At 38.2% G+C, this 17,250-nt stretch overlaps 1 protein-coding gene and 1 long non-coding RNA gene across 3 annotated transcripts; both read right to left on the bottom strand.

Moving 5' to 3' along the window:
* Window positions 1–28: 28 nt before the first annotated feature.
* On the bottom strand, window positions 29–2,265 carry LOC131702781 (uncharacterized). The gene is made up of 3 exons (XR_009309535.1): window positions 2,038–2,265; window positions 325–379; window positions 29–130 (listed from the first exon to the last, which is right to left on the bottom strand). It is a non-coding gene; the product is annotated as an uncharacterized LOC131702781 (long non-coding RNA).
* Window positions 2,266–2,856: 591 nt separating this feature from the next.
* Window positions 2,857–13,210, bottom strand: LOC117435338 (ladinin-1-like). Of its 2 annotated transcripts, none has more exons than XM_059005101.1 (14): window positions 13,013–13,210; window positions 9,619–9,753; window positions 8,190–8,532; window positions 7,748–7,830; window positions 7,079–7,235; window positions 6,650–6,700; window positions 6,176–6,219; window positions 5,799–5,856; window positions 5,099–5,145; window positions 4,762–4,828; window positions 4,414–4,548; window positions 4,216–4,305; window positions 3,708–3,803; window positions 2,857–3,232 (listed from the first exon to the last, which is right to left on the bottom strand). In XM_059005101.1, exons 1-13 carry the CDS (start codon window positions 13,048–13,050, stop codon window positions 3,717–3,719), a joined length of 1,335 nt encoding a protein of 444 aa, XP_058861084.1. In that variant the 5' UTR covers window positions 13,051–13,210; the 3' UTR covers window positions 2,857–3,232; window positions 3,708–3,716. The 2 variants fall into 2 exon arrangements, with proteins under 2 accessions (XP_058861084.1, XP_058861085.1); XM_059005102.1 differs by having other exon boundaries at window positions 7,088–7,235.
* Window positions 13,211–17,250: the final 4,040 nt, after the last annotated feature.

Here is a 17,250-nt window from a genome sequence, read left to right as displayed (position 1 = left end):
GAAATCAATCATAAATCACACCTCTCTCTATTATATACAGGGAGATAATAATAATAATAATAATAATAATAATAATAATAATAATAATAATAATAATAATAATAATAATAATATCATACCTTCCTGCTCCCTGAAAGACAAAGAATAAAATAGGTTACATGGTCTACTAAAATATCATGCTCCATTTTGCAGTTTTACAGGAATCTCCAATAGCGTTGATACGCTGTAAGGGTTTATAAGATTCTTACATAAGTAAACCATCATGTGGGACATTACTCTCTCATACCCTGTAGTGTTCAGTAAGACACATATAGATTCACTTACTCATACTCCTCAATTACTTCCTCTGTGTCAGACATCTTCAGATATGGACCTGCAACTAAACACACCAGTACAGCCATATCAATGAATACATGTAACAGCTTGAACAGTGATAATGCGTCTCTTTGGAGTTCAGGATATTGTATTACGCTGAGGAAAGCTGAGCAGACCACAGCGTCACCAGCAATGCCAACACGATAGATCAGGAACCAATATTGTGGTCTGACAATCGTGCTGATATGGTACCATGGTACTTCAATGGATTACCAGCGTGATGATTCATGCTATTCTTGATATTATTCTACCAGTGGCTCATACTGTACTTGCCCTTGTGCTGCAGTTCGATTGTATTACAGAACCAGCCCTATTTGGTAAGGAAAGGGTTTTGGCTCCTTGACATACTGTCAATTCTATATTCCTGCTGTTTTATCCACTAGACCAGATTCCTAGACACCTCAACAAGGGGGCTTTGTTTGAGATGTTGAATCAAGCTTCAGAAAAACGCCTTCTCCCCAGTTCATAAGATGTATTGCAAAGAGTGGATTCTCACCCCTTTTCCTACAGGTTGAAGGGGGTAATAATTATCTAGTGTACGAGGCATGACATAGTGTGCATTGTGGTCACAGGCTAATAAAGAGGTGTTGAATGAGGCTAAGCAGTGCATGCTGTTCTGTGCTCTAGTAATCTCTTTGGAAGCTCATAGCATACATTACAGGCATTCTTCTGCTCCACAAAGCAGAGACACATTGTAGATCAAACACCAGACCCCTGAGTTAGAGCAATTATTTATACAAGCAAACTTGCACTGCCATATGAGATCAAAGGTGTGTTTGTATCAAGATACCTTTATTATAGTGTACTTGATGATACAGGTACATTAACTAAGAATAATAGTTACACAGTGGTTACCATTTATTAATTTACTACTGTACAGCTGTGGACAAAAGTTTAGCATCACAAAAGTGATATCGCCAAAGTCGCTATAATAGTCGTACAGTACTTCTTGTGTCCATTTTTTGTGAAGTATATGGAGAACTACAAAGCAGTATGCAATTCAATATGTTAACGTAACATTATTCTGCAGGTCTCATTCCACTTTATGAAGCAAACTGTATTAATTCTATAGGGTGCTACAAAACTTTTGGCCAGAGCTGTAGGTCATTTTACTGTAACACCAAAAAGCAGCACCTTGATTAAGTGTGTTCTAGAGTTTATCTGTTTGGACCCTTTTTTAGAGAAACATAACATTTGCATATGATTTTGTTGTACATTAAATATTGTCTTAAATTATATAAGTACAAGTACATACAGAAAATAGTCAAATTATTTTTAAACTGGTTAACCTCATTTTCTTAAAACAGCACTATGTTTTAAACCATCACAACTCATCAGCCGGTAGCTTAAAACCCTCTAATACTGTTTCCAAGTGATGTTCCAATTAATATTATGCGAGGACCCTAACCTGTATGAAAATGTAGCGCTGGATGTCACGATGTGCCTTCTTCCAGGAAACTGGTAGAAAATGTATAGTATATTTGTACTCCAGTCTGATACAGGGTGTTAATCGGTATGGTAATCAGTTAAATTAACACATATATTTAATTGATATATTAATCTAATAAAGGTATAAAACAACCCCCTTTCTTTTCAGAACAACGCCTTCTTTTTTAAACCCACTACTGCAGAACAATGAGAGTTATACAAGTGTAGACTTACCTGAAGAAGCAAGCTGAAAAGGGTCAATGTTTCTACAGCTATTCTTTCCCAGTGTATCTGTACTTTCCAAACTCCAGAATTTTTAAAGACGGGTTGGGTCACGTGACAATTGTCTGACTCTCAATTGGTGGGGGTAGTGATGCTGAGGATAAGGGTACAGGGATCCTATTTTTAATCCAGGTGTCAGTGTGACCAACCAGCCATCGAGTCTCCCAAAAAAGGCTTGAAAACACAGTTAAACACTTCGCTGTGCGTCCTCAGCACAATGCAGGCATTATTGTAGAATGAGACAAGAAAGACAGGGAGAGCACCAGTGTCTGACTCCATTCTTTAACTATTTGTTTTCCCTTGTGGGATGTTAACATGTACCAGATTTAGAAGCACAACTTGCTGTTATCATCCAGTTGAACAAGATTCTATTTTAGAATGTATGTACATTCTACATTCCGCATCACAGACAAAACATTTCATTATAGTTGTTTAATATATTTTTATATAAAAAAAAAAGTTTGTCTTTACAAGGGTAACACTCTTGAAGAGCCTTCGGGCCATATTTTCAAAGTGTTTACTCTGGTTTTTAATGATCTCCTGTTTCTTGAAAGAGGTAACATTTTACAAATCTAAAACCAAACAACCAAGCAATATATTTCAAGGTCTTTAAAGCACTCTCAATGTCTTTTGTATCTCATTTAACATGTTTTTTTTTTCATTTCAAAGACTAGGAATGTCTTACCTGTTTAATATCCTATTTTATTAAACCTTTAGATTAAAACCTTTTTGCTGTTAGTAAGCATAGCAGACAAAGTACAGGGCTTCAACTATAGAAAATAACTTTTATTTTGAAATAATACAAACATCTTGGGTAAAACAGGGAAAAACACGTTTTGAATGTCTGTCAGAATCTTAAACAAAAGAGCAGGAAGCTTCTTCTCTTTGTTTATCATTTCATTTGGAGTTTTTATAATCTGAAAATCAGCGTGTGAAAATGTCCACTCACTTCAGAATGAACCTACATTAAAAATATTATCATAAAAAAATTATCAGTCATGTAAAATAGCTCTTTACCAAATACTAAAATAACCCAGAAAACAATGATAAAATGATCTTTACGAATACCCCTTGCATTAAATGCTTTTCTTGACTTCACATGTCTTCTTCACTTTTTGAAAGAGTTGTTTGGTTTGCGGAACCTCTTCTGGAAAAAATAAAATAAAATAAATAAATAAAATTGTACAATTTTATATATATTATTTCCCTGAATAATATATAATATAACAGAATAATATCAAGTTATGTATGGTTTGGTTTTGTTTTTGCACATTTATTTTTAACAATAGAGCTTTTGCATTGAACAGTATATTGTACAGTTTTCTTTTCATTTCAATAATTCTTAAATGCTCACACATGCACTGAAAACTCTGCAACAGGGTACATTTTACATTGTAAACTAGTCACTGTTGCTTTACTGTATCTCTGCCCCCTGAGGTCAGCCACCACTGAATATGGTACTAGCCAAAAACTAAATTGTTTACTTGACTTAGTCTTGCCTTAGCATTCTTGTGACTGAGTACTCATGGATGATTTATCACTGAAAGTAACCCAGACAAATATCATGCTTAGCTTTTGTCTACTTGTCCTGATTTCACCTAGAAAAATGTCAAAGAGCTTACAGGGTCACTCTATCTCTTTGAGGGAGAAGCAGAGGAGCTCTCGGATCTGTTCTCCCACAGGTTGCGCTTGCTGGAGAGGTCCACCTTCCTCAAGTCCTGCAAGAGCAAACAAGACATAATGTTAGGGTGGTGGCATTAAGATCTGACACGGTTCAGATCTTTAAAATAAACCCCATTCTCTCTCTCTCTCTCTCTCTCTCTCTCTCTCTCTCTCTCTCTCTCTCTCTCTCTCTCTCTCCCCCTCCCTCCCTCCCTCCCTCCAACTTCAGATACCTCAAAACCACTACAGAACGTTGAGGGCTAGCAGCACGTCAGTTATGTTAAAGCTGAACAATTTGTAAAACAACCAAGCATATGCTCCAGAGAGGTTTGCCTGTAATACTCTACCCCCAGTAGACAGTGATCTTACAGCACCTAGGGCAGCACTGCAAGATCGCTATCTAGGCAAACCTATCTGGTATTGCGGATACAGCTATTGAAAAGCTCTTTAAATGCAGCACATCGTTACCGTGGGACCAGGAGATTTCTCAGATCTCTGTGTTTTGCTGATCCAGCGGTTGATTCGCTCTGAGATCCCAGCTGAGAAGTCCAGGTTGTCCTGTCAGAGAGAGTCACACAGCATAAGCCACATGCAGAACTGTACCCGGAGATAACCAGCTAGATTTGGATTTGAAATAGAGGGCCCTGTCAGCCCGTTTTGTAATACCTTCCTGCTGGTGGCGCTGTTTCTCTCCACGCTCGTCGCCTCTCTTTCAAACACTCCCCGTTTTCTTGCTACCTCATCCGCAAACAGGAAGCAGTCTTTACGAGATGCAGTGGGAGATTTCACCTGCTCCGATTTCTAAATGAGGGTGACGAAAAAACCTAACATGAGCAAGTCTCACTCCAGACATTCGACAGTGTGTCTGGTAACGCTTTCCTGCCATTAATTACATTGTAACTGCACATGTGATGATTATTCACATCCCCCAATTCACAAATAGAGGAGTGCAGTGAATGCATTGAAAACATGGCAGTGTTGTAGGTCAGTTTCAGAAATGATCTTCCTCCCTACCTGTGCTGCCATGGCCAACCTCTCCAGCTTTTCTTCAATGGTCCGAGAAGAGATTCTTAGCTTGGAGCTGTAGAGCAGAGCACGCATATTTCAGACACGGCATAAACATTAAACCAGGGTACTTTGAATAGCAGCTAGAATAACGACCTGGTGACCGCATAGCTGTATGGACCAGGAATTGAGTTGAATCTGTGAACCCTCCCTCCCATGAAATAACCACACCCAGTATGTATTGCTCTGCATTCATTAAACAAATACAACCTAACTAAGTCGCACAATAGCCAGTTACTTTAAAGTTTTGAATGCATATAATGCATCTTTTAAAAGCTGTACTCACTTCCTCTGGAAAGGTGGGGTAGATTCCCCATCAAGTGTAGTCTCTTGCTGTAACAATAGAAAATATCCATGTGATTTCCAATGTGCACTGCAATGGTAATTATTCTGTACTGGGGTCATGGCTCAGGGTAGCTGCAATGGTATGAGTTACTGGTAGAATGAAACTACAATATGGAAACAGTCTAATATTTTGACATACCAATGGTATCTATCATAATGGTATGAAAAAACACTCTCACCCAAACTACAGGAGATGACATCTCTTATATATAAGAGACACCCTACACACAACATGTTCACTTGTACTGTAGTAATACTACATGGGTAAAGCTTGGTTTTAAAGCAGGGGTGTGAACCATTGATCACACTATGCAAAAGAGGCAGGCTCATCTGCACATGTGGTTATAGAACTCTTAACCTTAAGGACAGGGTTTAGAATCTGCAACGGGTAAGTCTCCATTGTTGAAATGGGGCCACAAAAATATCAATGAGCAAATAAAATGTGCAATACAGAACATTCCTTACCCTTCACTTTCATTGCGACCACAGGATCTAATCAGCGTGTGATTCAGTATAATATGGGAGACTCCCTCGCTGCTATAAAAAGCTGTTTTTTCCCTAGTCCACACAATGCACCCTGTAGTATCGTTTTTTTCTAGATTTTCGACAGCTTCCTTTGTTTGGACACTACACTGCCCTACCTTTGATAATCTCTTCATCTTTTCTTCTTTGGTTCTGGAGGGGATCCTGAGACTGGAGCTGTTGGGAAGGTTGTGTAAAGGAGTGTTACAACAGACTGCATCTTTAAACAGAGGCTTGCTAGCCCTTCGAACTCTTTTTATTCAGGTCTCTTGTACCCTTAACAAGTCTCTGATTTCAGAGCTAGAAGCACGTTCTTCTAGATGGGACAATCATACAGGTATTACATGTATGTATATATGTGTACAGTACAGGCAATTAAGCAATGAATGGTTGAATACGTTTGCAATAATATTTTTGGCCACTGGGAGTCAGTGATAAACTCACATTCTATTGGCGTAATGTTACTGAGGAATATTATGAAGTATCTCTTTCTCACCTCCTGTTAAACCGTGAGGGGGGGTCCTCGGATCTTGACGTTACCTGTGAACAATTGGAACCGCAAATCTGTTCATATAACAACAGGAGAACGTGACTGAGATACATAAACTGGCACCAAAACAGAGCTCCCCAACACCTAATCTAGTGGACTGGAAAAAACACATGCAAAGTAAATAAACCGACCAATAATTACTATCAGATCCAGCCCCAAAGCAATAATTAACTTTAGAATTAGTCACATATTTATACAGTACTATCCAATGCAAGAATTAACTAAATAATATTTACTGGTGGCTTGCTGAATGTCCGTGAGTAGATAGGCATCAAACATGTACAATAGATTTGAATTAGCAATCCATGCCAGAATGGTAGTGGTCCCCAAATATTATCAACGTTCGACCAAGGTGATGCACATTCAAATCTGTTGTATTCAAGAAGAGACCAACGAACTGAACCTCAGAGTGATGCTTACCCTGAAAGAGGTGGCTCTGGAAGGGGGATGTCTCATCTGCACATCCTCCACCTGCATTTTAAACAGGCACAATTAGAACCCAATTACTTGTCAAGAGTCCACAGACCTGCCAAGTCTCTCTAATTCTGAGTCAGTGGTGGATACCCACGGATATCAGGACTGCTCAGTCCCTGACCACCTTCCGGCGCCTCCTCAAGACACACCTGTTCAGACAGCGCCTGTAAAACTCACAACTCTCCACTATACTGGACTATATGGCACCCAGTTGTACCAGTTCTTGCATTAGCTTGTTCCTGCACTGAACTGCTCCATACCTTGCCGTATTCAACTACTGCTCCTAACTATAACTGTATCTTGTATCTGATTTTACTCTTACAGGTAACCGTACTCATGTTTTTTGTATCTGCTCTTATAGGGAAATCACCGCACCGCACTCACTGCAGCCCCCTCAGTCCTGACCCTCCTCTCTCTCGGTGTGGGTCTGGTACCCACGGGGGTGGTGGGGGAGGCGGGGCTGGTAGGGGAGGAGAGATTCTTAGTCTCAGCTGGGAACTCCTGACTCTTATCGAGGGAAATGGACAGGGAACTGCAAAGGAAATAACCAATAGTCAAAAGTCTTAACATTAATAGGATAGCGTTTATAATATAAATGAAGCTTTGACACAAAGTTTAACACAACTATATGAGTGGAATCACAGCCTTGTAACAGCTTAAGCATAGCCGTTACATTGTATTGCAGTGTTTAACCAATACAACAGGTAATCTTGTATCTTAACATAAATACAACACTGTCTTTTAAGGCCATATGGCATTTTAAAGAAAAAGTGAAGTCTAAAAGCAAAAGGAAGCTACAGCTCTAATCTGTACCATGTCACAGGGTTATTTTTTTATATTAATTTCTATTTTCCATCCGCAGAGCAGTGTCTATGCAACGGAAGATAAACTGACAGGTCTGCTTGGGTTCTGTTAAAGGAGGGCGCACTGAAAACAAAGCCATGATAGTAAAATACAAGACACGTTCTCTTTTATAACACGCATAGATGTTCTCTAAAGTGACTCCTATCAGGTATTTTGTAGACCACGTTGTAATCTGTGTACCTCACGAATTTCCCGGGAGGAGATTTTGTCGGTGTTGTTACTGGTTCTTGGTTCGTCGCAGTTTCTGTTCCAGCACCTTCAATCTGAAAATAAATATCATGCAATTTAAAGATTTTTACTAAAATCTATTCAAATGTATTTATTTTACAGACACACACACACACACAAAGGAGCTTAATGATCTTGTTAATTTCACTAAACACAATAAAAATATGATTCTCAAATCCACAATAATAATAATAATAATAATAATAATAATAATAATAATAATAATAATAATACATTTGTATCTATGAAGGGGGTCTTGTGTAATCTGATCCTAAATCAGATCTTGATAAGAGCTCTGGGAGGGTACAGTGATTTCCGGTCAGACGTAATTGACACAGTGAACACAGACCAACATTCTCATGTTTTCTATCCCACAATGCAATGTGCTACTCACCCTGAATTTGCCTCGTCCTGTGGAGTTCCTTAACTCCCTCTGAACCCCTCCCATGGAGTCTTTCTGAGCCTCTGTATCCAGCCTGCCTCCCTGTCCCTCTCTCTGGGCTTTGCTCTCGATGACAATCCTGCCTCTCTGCCCCTCTCCCTCAGCCTCCACCCTGCCTCCCTGCCCCTCTCTCTCTGGCTCAGGGGTGCTGGGCTGGCACTCCTCCACCCCCTCCTTCTGTCTCATCAGGGTCTCCAGATGCCTCTTCTTCCTGCGCTCATCGCGTGTCTTCAGCATCTCCAGGAATGCAAGGTTTTCTGGATCAGCCTCTTCCGGTTTCTCTTTATCCTGGGCACTGTGGGCATGAGAAAGAGATCAGCTTCAGCTCCTAATTCATAATCTATTAAATGTGTTCAGGAACTAAGCTCACAATGTAGATGGTCATTATTTTCAGGGACATGTTTATAACTAAGCTTTTTTTTTTTTAAACTTGTCTAACTTATACTTGTATAGACTGACTGGTTTTGCAGATTTCATTTTGAAGCATATGTATATTGCTTCCACACAGAAGATTCACTCCCTGTGCAGCAGGTATTAGGATCCAACCTGACACCACCTAAAAGTCCAGTAAAGAGAATTTCAGGTTTCAGGTGGGGCCCAAATACATAGGAAGTCAATCTACAGTGTGGTTGCAGGTTATATGGACCCAATAAAGGTCATATAGATACATTCTAATAGATTCAGATTAGAAAGCCTGTCATATTAGATACAGCAAGCAGCCAAAAGGGCAGGTAAAATACTGTTGATAAGAAGTGATTAGTGCAGCAATAAACTGCCAAATAAAGATGGCTTGTGACCTACAATGACAAAATGTGCTTTTGGAGTCATGTCTTCAGATGTAAATTTGCACGCAATAGTTCTATTTCTATCAGAAAGAGTTTTTTTTTAATTATATATATATATATATATATATATATATATATATATGTATGTATGTATAATATCCTAAGGTGGAACTTCAGAAGCAATAACATGACTTGGAAACCCATTCCATACTCCCGCCAGCTCATTCAACCCATCCTGAAAACTCCTTTGATTAGCCTAGTCACTCTCCTCCTCTCCATAAGCTATACAAATATATTTTTTTTTACCCAAGACAGAACTTGTAATTATACAACCATACAGTGGAGAAATACAACTCCCGTCTGTGGCCAGCCAAACGACCAAACCTCAGCTCCAAAAAAAAAAGACTAGACAAAAATGTTAGTGCTTGCTTTATCAGTGAATCCCAGTAAGGAGTCACCAATCGGATCTGAGTATCTCCCACTCTTGGGACCAGGTCTCTTTCCAGAACATTTTACTCAGTCCCTTAGGTGGTGCAGAGTGGATCCTGTCTAGCTGTAGTCTAAAGTGAAGATATTTCTAATGGTTTTATCCTGACCTGTGTGGTTTCTGCTCCCCGGGTTCATTGGAGCTGCTGTCGGGGGGCTCTGAGGTGGTGCTGGTACTGCGAATCCTTCGTCTTCTCTCCCGCTCCACCTCCTCCTCATCCTCCACGGTCCACTGTCTCGTCAGACTGCAGGGAGAGAGGACAGAGAACTTTAGGAGTGTCTCTCAATCAGGCCCAGGATTTGATTGGACAGTCCCAGGTCTAAACATTATCGTACCCGCCAACACTGCTGAAGAGCTAGCAGCAAGCGATTTAATGCGAGATTCAGGTTTGCTGCACCTGAACAGCAAAGCACTACAGTGCCTCCAGTGGCGAGTGTGCGGTATTGCTACAGTACAACTCTAACTGTCTTAGGAGAATGTGTCTTATAGTTCTCGCTCACTGAAGTTAACTTTGATGTGAGATTATGACATGAGTTAACTGTACAGTAGCTGAAAGGCATCCCAGTCTCGCCCGATGCCTTGTGTCAATGCACATTAAAGATAAGACAAGCTATTGAAAATGAATGCAATTTGCCGCGTGGAAACCGATCATATTAGAGTTAATGTGAATTTTAGTGGCAAATTCATAAGGTTCCACAGAACTGCCAGTGTGTGTTTGTTCTGCCACAGCTCTGCCATTGATGATCATGTAGGATTAGTAGAACTCCATGGCATCATCTGATCTGACCTTTGGTTTGGTCTCTGATTGCTGCTAATCAGAAAAGCCACAAGGTTTGGGGTTGTGCATTGTTTGTCTCAGTACAGTGCTTCAGCTGAGAGACAATACTATGCAAACCATTATGAGATGCCACCTTTCCAGTTAAACGGTGACTCCCCAATGACTTCTGAATTGATCGTTTCAAGCTTTCCAAAGACAAACCGGTTAACCCTTTCAATACACAATACATTTGTGACTCCTCATACATTGGCAGTCACTACTGTACGAATGCCTCCAACAATGGATTTTGCTTGGGTATAAAAGATGAATCAAAACCAGACTACTGCTACAGAAATGTGAAAGAGCTACATTTCAGATCCCATTTTAATTTGAAAACTGTAGCCACACTGCAAGAAAAGAATTATCAATAAGTAATATGATTACATTAAAATAAATATTTAGTTTTTTAGGCCAAATGTGAGGTGAAAATGGGTAAAGACATTGCTTTTGTAAAACACACAAAGGTTTTAGCCTTCCAGGCTTTGACTATAGTGTGCATGTGTAGTTTGTTTTGCCACAGGAGGCTGTCACTTTGTTATATATATACATGTATATATATATATATATATATATATATATATATATATATATATATATATATATATATATATATTGAACGTGTGGTACACAGTAAAGAATTGTTAAAACCATGTGATTGCTATTCACTTTAGTATAACCCCATTTTTAAAACGTGTTGATGGCACATTACTGTGTGTAGGGAGTGTGAATATTGTATAGCGAGAACATTTTCTTCTTGTGAACTTAACATACGACAACCCTTTACACATCTCGGTCGCACCACCTCACGCAGCAGTGACACTGTGTGTGAACTCCCACACAACACATGGAGTGATTAGATACCAGGAAGCTGCCTGTTAATCATTTAAACTGTAGCCCTCATTGTTTTTTGAAAACTATATATCCCCGACTGTTAAAAAAAAACAAATAAATAAGCAAAGAATCAAAAGATCTTGAGCTCAATGAAAGCAGCAGCCGTGATAAAGTCGAACATTAGCAGCTAATTCTATGTATTGCTTCAGATGCATGTGTTTATGTTGCTCAACAAGACTGTATGAGCAACACTTTAACAGCGCGTGCAAATACAATTGTGAACAAAGAAATACCTCCGCTACGCTCCCCTGTCTCCAGAGCCCGCTCCTTCTCCACCCTTGCTCCGAAGTGGTGGAATGACCTTCCTACAGATGTCAGGACTGCCCATTCCCTGACCACATTCCGGCGCCTCCTTAAGACTCACCTCTTCAAACAGCACCTGTAGAACTCCTCTGTTTGTATCCTGGGACACTATCACCCTTCATGTAAATGTGCTTTATTTTGCTCTTATCTGCCCCCTATTTTACTGCATTTAATCCTGTACTTCAGAATACTGTAATCTGCCAAGTGTTTAACCTGTAGTACTTTGTATTCAATCATATCCTGATGTAACTATCACTATTTAATCATATCCTGATGTAACTATCACTATTATCTGCTGTATTATTGAATTGTGGTTTGTCACACTTGTACTTTGCTTGAACAAAAGTTATTGTATTTCTTGCTCTTATTGTATTACTTGTATTGTAACACTTGAAATGTATTTGCTTACGATTGTAAGTCGCCCTGGATAAGGGCGTCTGCTAAGAAATAAATAATAATAATAATAATAATAATAATAATTTAAAGATGGGTGTCTATATAGTGAGAGCATAGTGTTATTTCGATACCTAATTTCATTTAAATAACAAAAGTAAATCGTACTTTCAAAAACAAAATTTGGGAAACCCCTGTACATTTTCTAATTGTGACATAAGTGCTTGTATTTGAACTTGTTCCATTTAAAGTCATAAAAATTTAGACAAATAGGGTTTTACATTCTTAATTCTGTGTCTCTGCTGTGCTTCCTATACAGGTGAACTAATGCTAGGGCAAATACCACAGTCTTCCAAATGACTATATATATATATATATATATATATATATATATATATATATATATATATATATATACAGTTTATAAATTACTCGACCTTTGGTCTCGTAATTTATGACATCACAGAAACCCTAGATGGAATTATTTTCCTGTAATTCACTGAAGCCCATATATATAAATATATATATTTTTTTTTTTTTTTTTTTCATTGCAAAACTTAATTACGTTGCATACTTGCCAACAACCCCACTGTTTTTTGGGTTTTTTTTTGCAACTTTGATATTGAAAAAATGGAACCTATGCAAAGAAGATACCCACTACACCTTTGCTTACAATGGCTAAATGTAACCTCAATATCACATTGAATGCATATTTTACCATTAAATATCATATTACTTACAGTCTTAAACATGCGTCCCCTTATACAAGTTTACCTTAGTAAAAGCAGAGTAAAATGTAATAAATCATAGTGAAAGCATGGTAAAGCACAGGTAAGTATTGTAAGCACAAATATAAATCACATTAATAAACATGACAAACCAGGGTAAACTATGGTAAATGCCTAGTATAACCATGAGGAAAGCATGGGCAAACTGCATAAACATCACAGTACACTGAAACAAATGTACAGTTTATATAAAATATAAAACAAATGGACCCCTTCCTTTATTTCAATTACAATAAAATTCTGTAGTAGACTACAGCAGGGTTTGGTTCTCAAACAGTTAAAGAAAATGAAAGTAGAGAAGTTTACAGTACCTGGACAGAGCTGACCAGTTCTTTCGACTAATGGACATTTCCCTCGTTGTTTTTCTTTGTTTTCAATTCAATTCCAGTTAGCCACCCCAGTCTCCAGTCACACAGTTGAGCGTGTCAAGGAAGTGCCTTAAATAAAGTTTTTACAAACTTTCCATAACTTGCCAGTGCTTTGTGCTGGTGCTCTGCTGAAGGTGTACCTTCACCCTGAACTGCCTTCCTGGGAAGTCACATGACCTGCTATCTTTGTTCTGCTCTGTAATTTACCTGTTAGCAGCACCTTGTAAATACACTGCAGCAACAAGTCGTGTTAATAACAGGTTATGGACAAGCCTTGAACCGCTTTCCTTTATGAACTTTCCAGCAGCTGCTGTTATTATCACCTGTGACCAGTTATTACTGTTGGGAAGTCCCTTATAAAAGTTTCCCAAAGTAAAGTATAGTGAAAGTGTGTTAAAGCATAGGTGAGCATTATGAAGCCCAGAGAGGGATGGTAAGATATAGCAAACTAAATGCATAGTAAAACACTGGTAGAACCATGGGGAAAACTGCAAAATAATCATGGTTGTTATTTTTCCTGTATTGTGTATTTATTCATATTTTACTAATGCATATCTAGCTCTTATTTGTCAACAGGTTTAGTGTAATTAGATTCATTTTATTGTACTGTGCATTTTACTATAGAGAGCAGTCTATTAGCAGGCACTGTAGCTATGATTAAAAAGTTAGGCTAAATCTAACATTTGAGTCTACACTTTAATAGTTTCAACACTGCACACCTTCAACTGGAAATTGTTTGTTAATTCTTAGAAAATTCCAAAAGCTGTATTTAAAAAGTGATCATGATAAAGGCGCTCAGGTTTAGTACAGTTATGGTATTTCAACATTTTATGAATATGACCTTAATTAAAGATCCTGTTAAACATTATAAACTTATATGGTTTTCATAGTAAATTACTTTATGGAACAGATGTGATAAGCCACAACTGCAGATTAATTACCTCTGAAATTGAAAGTACAGATCCCTTAAGAGTTACCACTTGAACATTTGAAGCAGACTTTAGCAGATAATATACCTGGTAATCAAGTAGAAACGGCTTCAACAGCTACCTGTTTTAATATCAATTAAAAGGACAAATACTTTGAGACATTCATTTGCTTAGGCTTTACAGCAACCAATGACTTCCTCCAGCCTTTATAGATATTTTCACAAAACTTACCAGTCATGCAGAATAAGAAACTGCTGGAGGACTATAGAGATTATGGATGAGTTCATATATATATATATATATATATATATATATAGATCTGGGTGTAATCTGAAGTCAATTATATACCAGTAATCAATCCAAACTGCAAGTTCTCCCTGCATTTAAATAAATACAAGATTGTTAAATCCCTATTAGATCAGGATTGTGAATGAAATGTCAGTCTACCTTTTCTTTCAGGTTTTGCAGGGTAAAGATACCAGTTTTGATGGTTCATGATAGCAGCTACTGTATGTGCACAAACACAAAACATTATTGCCAAACCTTACCGAATTTGGTGTTTTCGTATTTGTATGTAAAAATAATGTAATTGTATGTAAAAATAATGTGATATCTTGTAACAATTGTAAGTCGCCCTGGATAAGGGTGTCTGCTAAGAAATAAATAAATAATAATAATAATAATAATAATAATAATAATAATAATAATAATAATAATAATAATAATAATAATAATGCACTACATTTACAGCACACTTACTGCACAGTTCTGAAGTGTATTTTGAACCAGTGTTTTAACTTTATTTCTTAGGGTTACAAAGTCTGTGTGTTGGTCTAATAAATAAAAGCTATATTCATCTCGTCTTTCAAAAATCAAAATTGATATAGTTATTTATACAACAATAGCAAGTGGAAAATAAAAGCAGGTTTAGGGTATCCTGTCTGAATGGCTCAATCAGTCTTGTTCACACAGTGAAGCTGTAACAGAAGACATGCCCTTCTTACAAGCCTGTCATCGAATTAGTGGACCCTATTCACAGAGATATAAAGAATGTTTTTTTAGGAATAAAATATATTTGGATATTCATGAAACAAAGAAACAGAACAAAAAAGGACTTTTAAATAAAGTAAATATGTTATTAAAAAATAAAGGTCTAAGTAAGTGGTGAAATCGAGCTAGACGCTGGTAATGAATAGATCCAAAAGGGTTAAGCTGCTGCTCTTTATTCTTTCTTTCCTGAAGCTATTTCAGATAACATCTCAACCGGCATATTCTACCGGCATGAACCCCACCCTTATTCTGAACTGAAGAGTGGCCGCGGCAGTGCCACAGTACTTTGACCCAGGCAATTCAGAGATTAAACTCCTGGCACGGCTTGTTTTATTTCCCGGCAGTGACTGTGTGTAATAACAATACTGGTAAACGCACAGTTTGGGAAAAGCGTGGTAAACTGAAAAACTACACAAGCATAGCCTTGAAAATATCAGGAAAGTCTGTTGCTTTTCCTTTGAGACGTTGCAGCGCCAGTGTTTCAGAAACTGAATTGCTTTGGTTGAACTTACAGCTGAACCTGTGGGGGGGTGCTTAAAAATTAACTTGGCTGTGTGAGTGCTCGGAATAATTAATGCGCATATATTTACCATGGTACATAAAGCTGACTCACCCACTAAAGCCTGAACAGCACACTACCCAGTCTCAATACCTATACTATGTTGCTATAGGAGGCTGTGTGGTCCAGTGGTTAAAGAAAAGAGCTTGTAACCAGGAGGTCCCTGGTTCAAATCCCCACCTCAGCTACTGACTCATTGTGTGACCCTGAGTAAGTCACTTAACCTCCTTGTGCTCCGTCTTTCGGGTGAGACATAATTGTAAGTGACTCTGCAGCTGATGCATAGTTCACACACCCTAGTCTCTGTAAGTCGCCTTGGATAAAGGTGTCTGCTAAATAAACAAATAATAATAATATACACTCCTTCACTGTGTACTTTATGTGGTATCTAACGATTTTCAGGGTACATTATTTAAAATAAAACAAACACCCTATTTTAGACAACCACTCTTGATTGTGGATAAGTGTTCTTCTACTTTAGAGCAAGCGGTCTTGTATAACAGGAGACAATCTAGTCAGCAGATTTTATAATTAAAAATTGGTTCTTGAGGTTCTGGACCATAAGCCACTGCTTCATGGACAATCTTTTTACTGGTAGATTTGTTGTTCCTGATCACTAGATTATAGCCCAGAACAACTTTCCCCCAAACTGTTGTACCCCAAGGTCATTTCATTTAGTATCTAGAGTGCTTCTAACCAGGGGTGTTTTTTTTAATATGGGTTTGGGGGTGCAAACACCCCACTTAATATTACTACTGCACCCCACAGAACATTTGAAAAATGGGCAAAAGTTGCTCTCCACAAAGTTCCACCTCTGGTTTAATTAGTAAGTAAGCTGGATAGTCTGCTGATAATACTGAGTTCATCTACAGTTTGCACTGCTTACTTTTCCATGTCTGAGTACCATGGTGCTTAAGGTAAGGAGCCTGATGGTGTATAAACAGCTTTTCAAGCCTTAAGAGTAGAGCCAGGCACAGGTGATTTGCATGTCAGTTAAATCAATAGCCCTGTGCCTCAGTGTTATAGTATATACTTATAGGAGGTGTAATGCATGCAAATGTGCAGCAAACCAGATTATCCAGACAAGTGCTGTGAAACATACAGTGACTCCGTTGTTAGCTAATCACCTAATCGCAACTCACCATCACTAGCATGAGGGCACTACTGAATTTAACAGTGCACAACAAAAACTGGAGCATGTATCTATTCATATTAATAATCAGCAATATCAAAAAGTGAAATGTACTGCTTAGGTCCAGTCGTACTACCTGAGCACTACAGACACTAAGAAGTAGACGGAGTACAATAGGTAGGGTTTGTACTTAAGTACTACCAGGACTTTACTGATTGTTAACTGACTGCTTGGTTTCTGGCTGTACTAAGTGCAGCAGTATTTAGGAGTACAGTACAACAGTAATAAGCTTAGTTGTGGTGCCTGGTTGTTGTAGTGGTGTATTAAGTTGTAGTTGCATATACTGTAGTATCATAACTTTGGGGTGGTCCACACTGTTAAAGAACCCTGTTCTTGTCATTGTCTTGTCATACATTGGATTTGATTCATAATTAGGGAGGGGGTAGTTAAATAATGCATGTGATGCATTTGCTTAAGGTACTGCAGTGAAAAAAAGGAAATACAAAGATGA

Source organism: Acipenser ruthenus, chromosome 30, assembly GCF_902713425.1.
Source record: "Acipenser ruthenus chromosome 30, fAciRut3.2 maternal haplotype, whole genome shotgun sequence".
In the NCBI taxonomy this organism is placed as follows: Eukaryota; Metazoa; Chordata; class Actinopteri; order Acipenseriformes; family Acipenseridae; genus Acipenser; species Acipenser ruthenus.
Note: the sequence above shows the minus strand (reverse complement) of the source record. Positions and strands in the feature narration are given on the sequence as shown.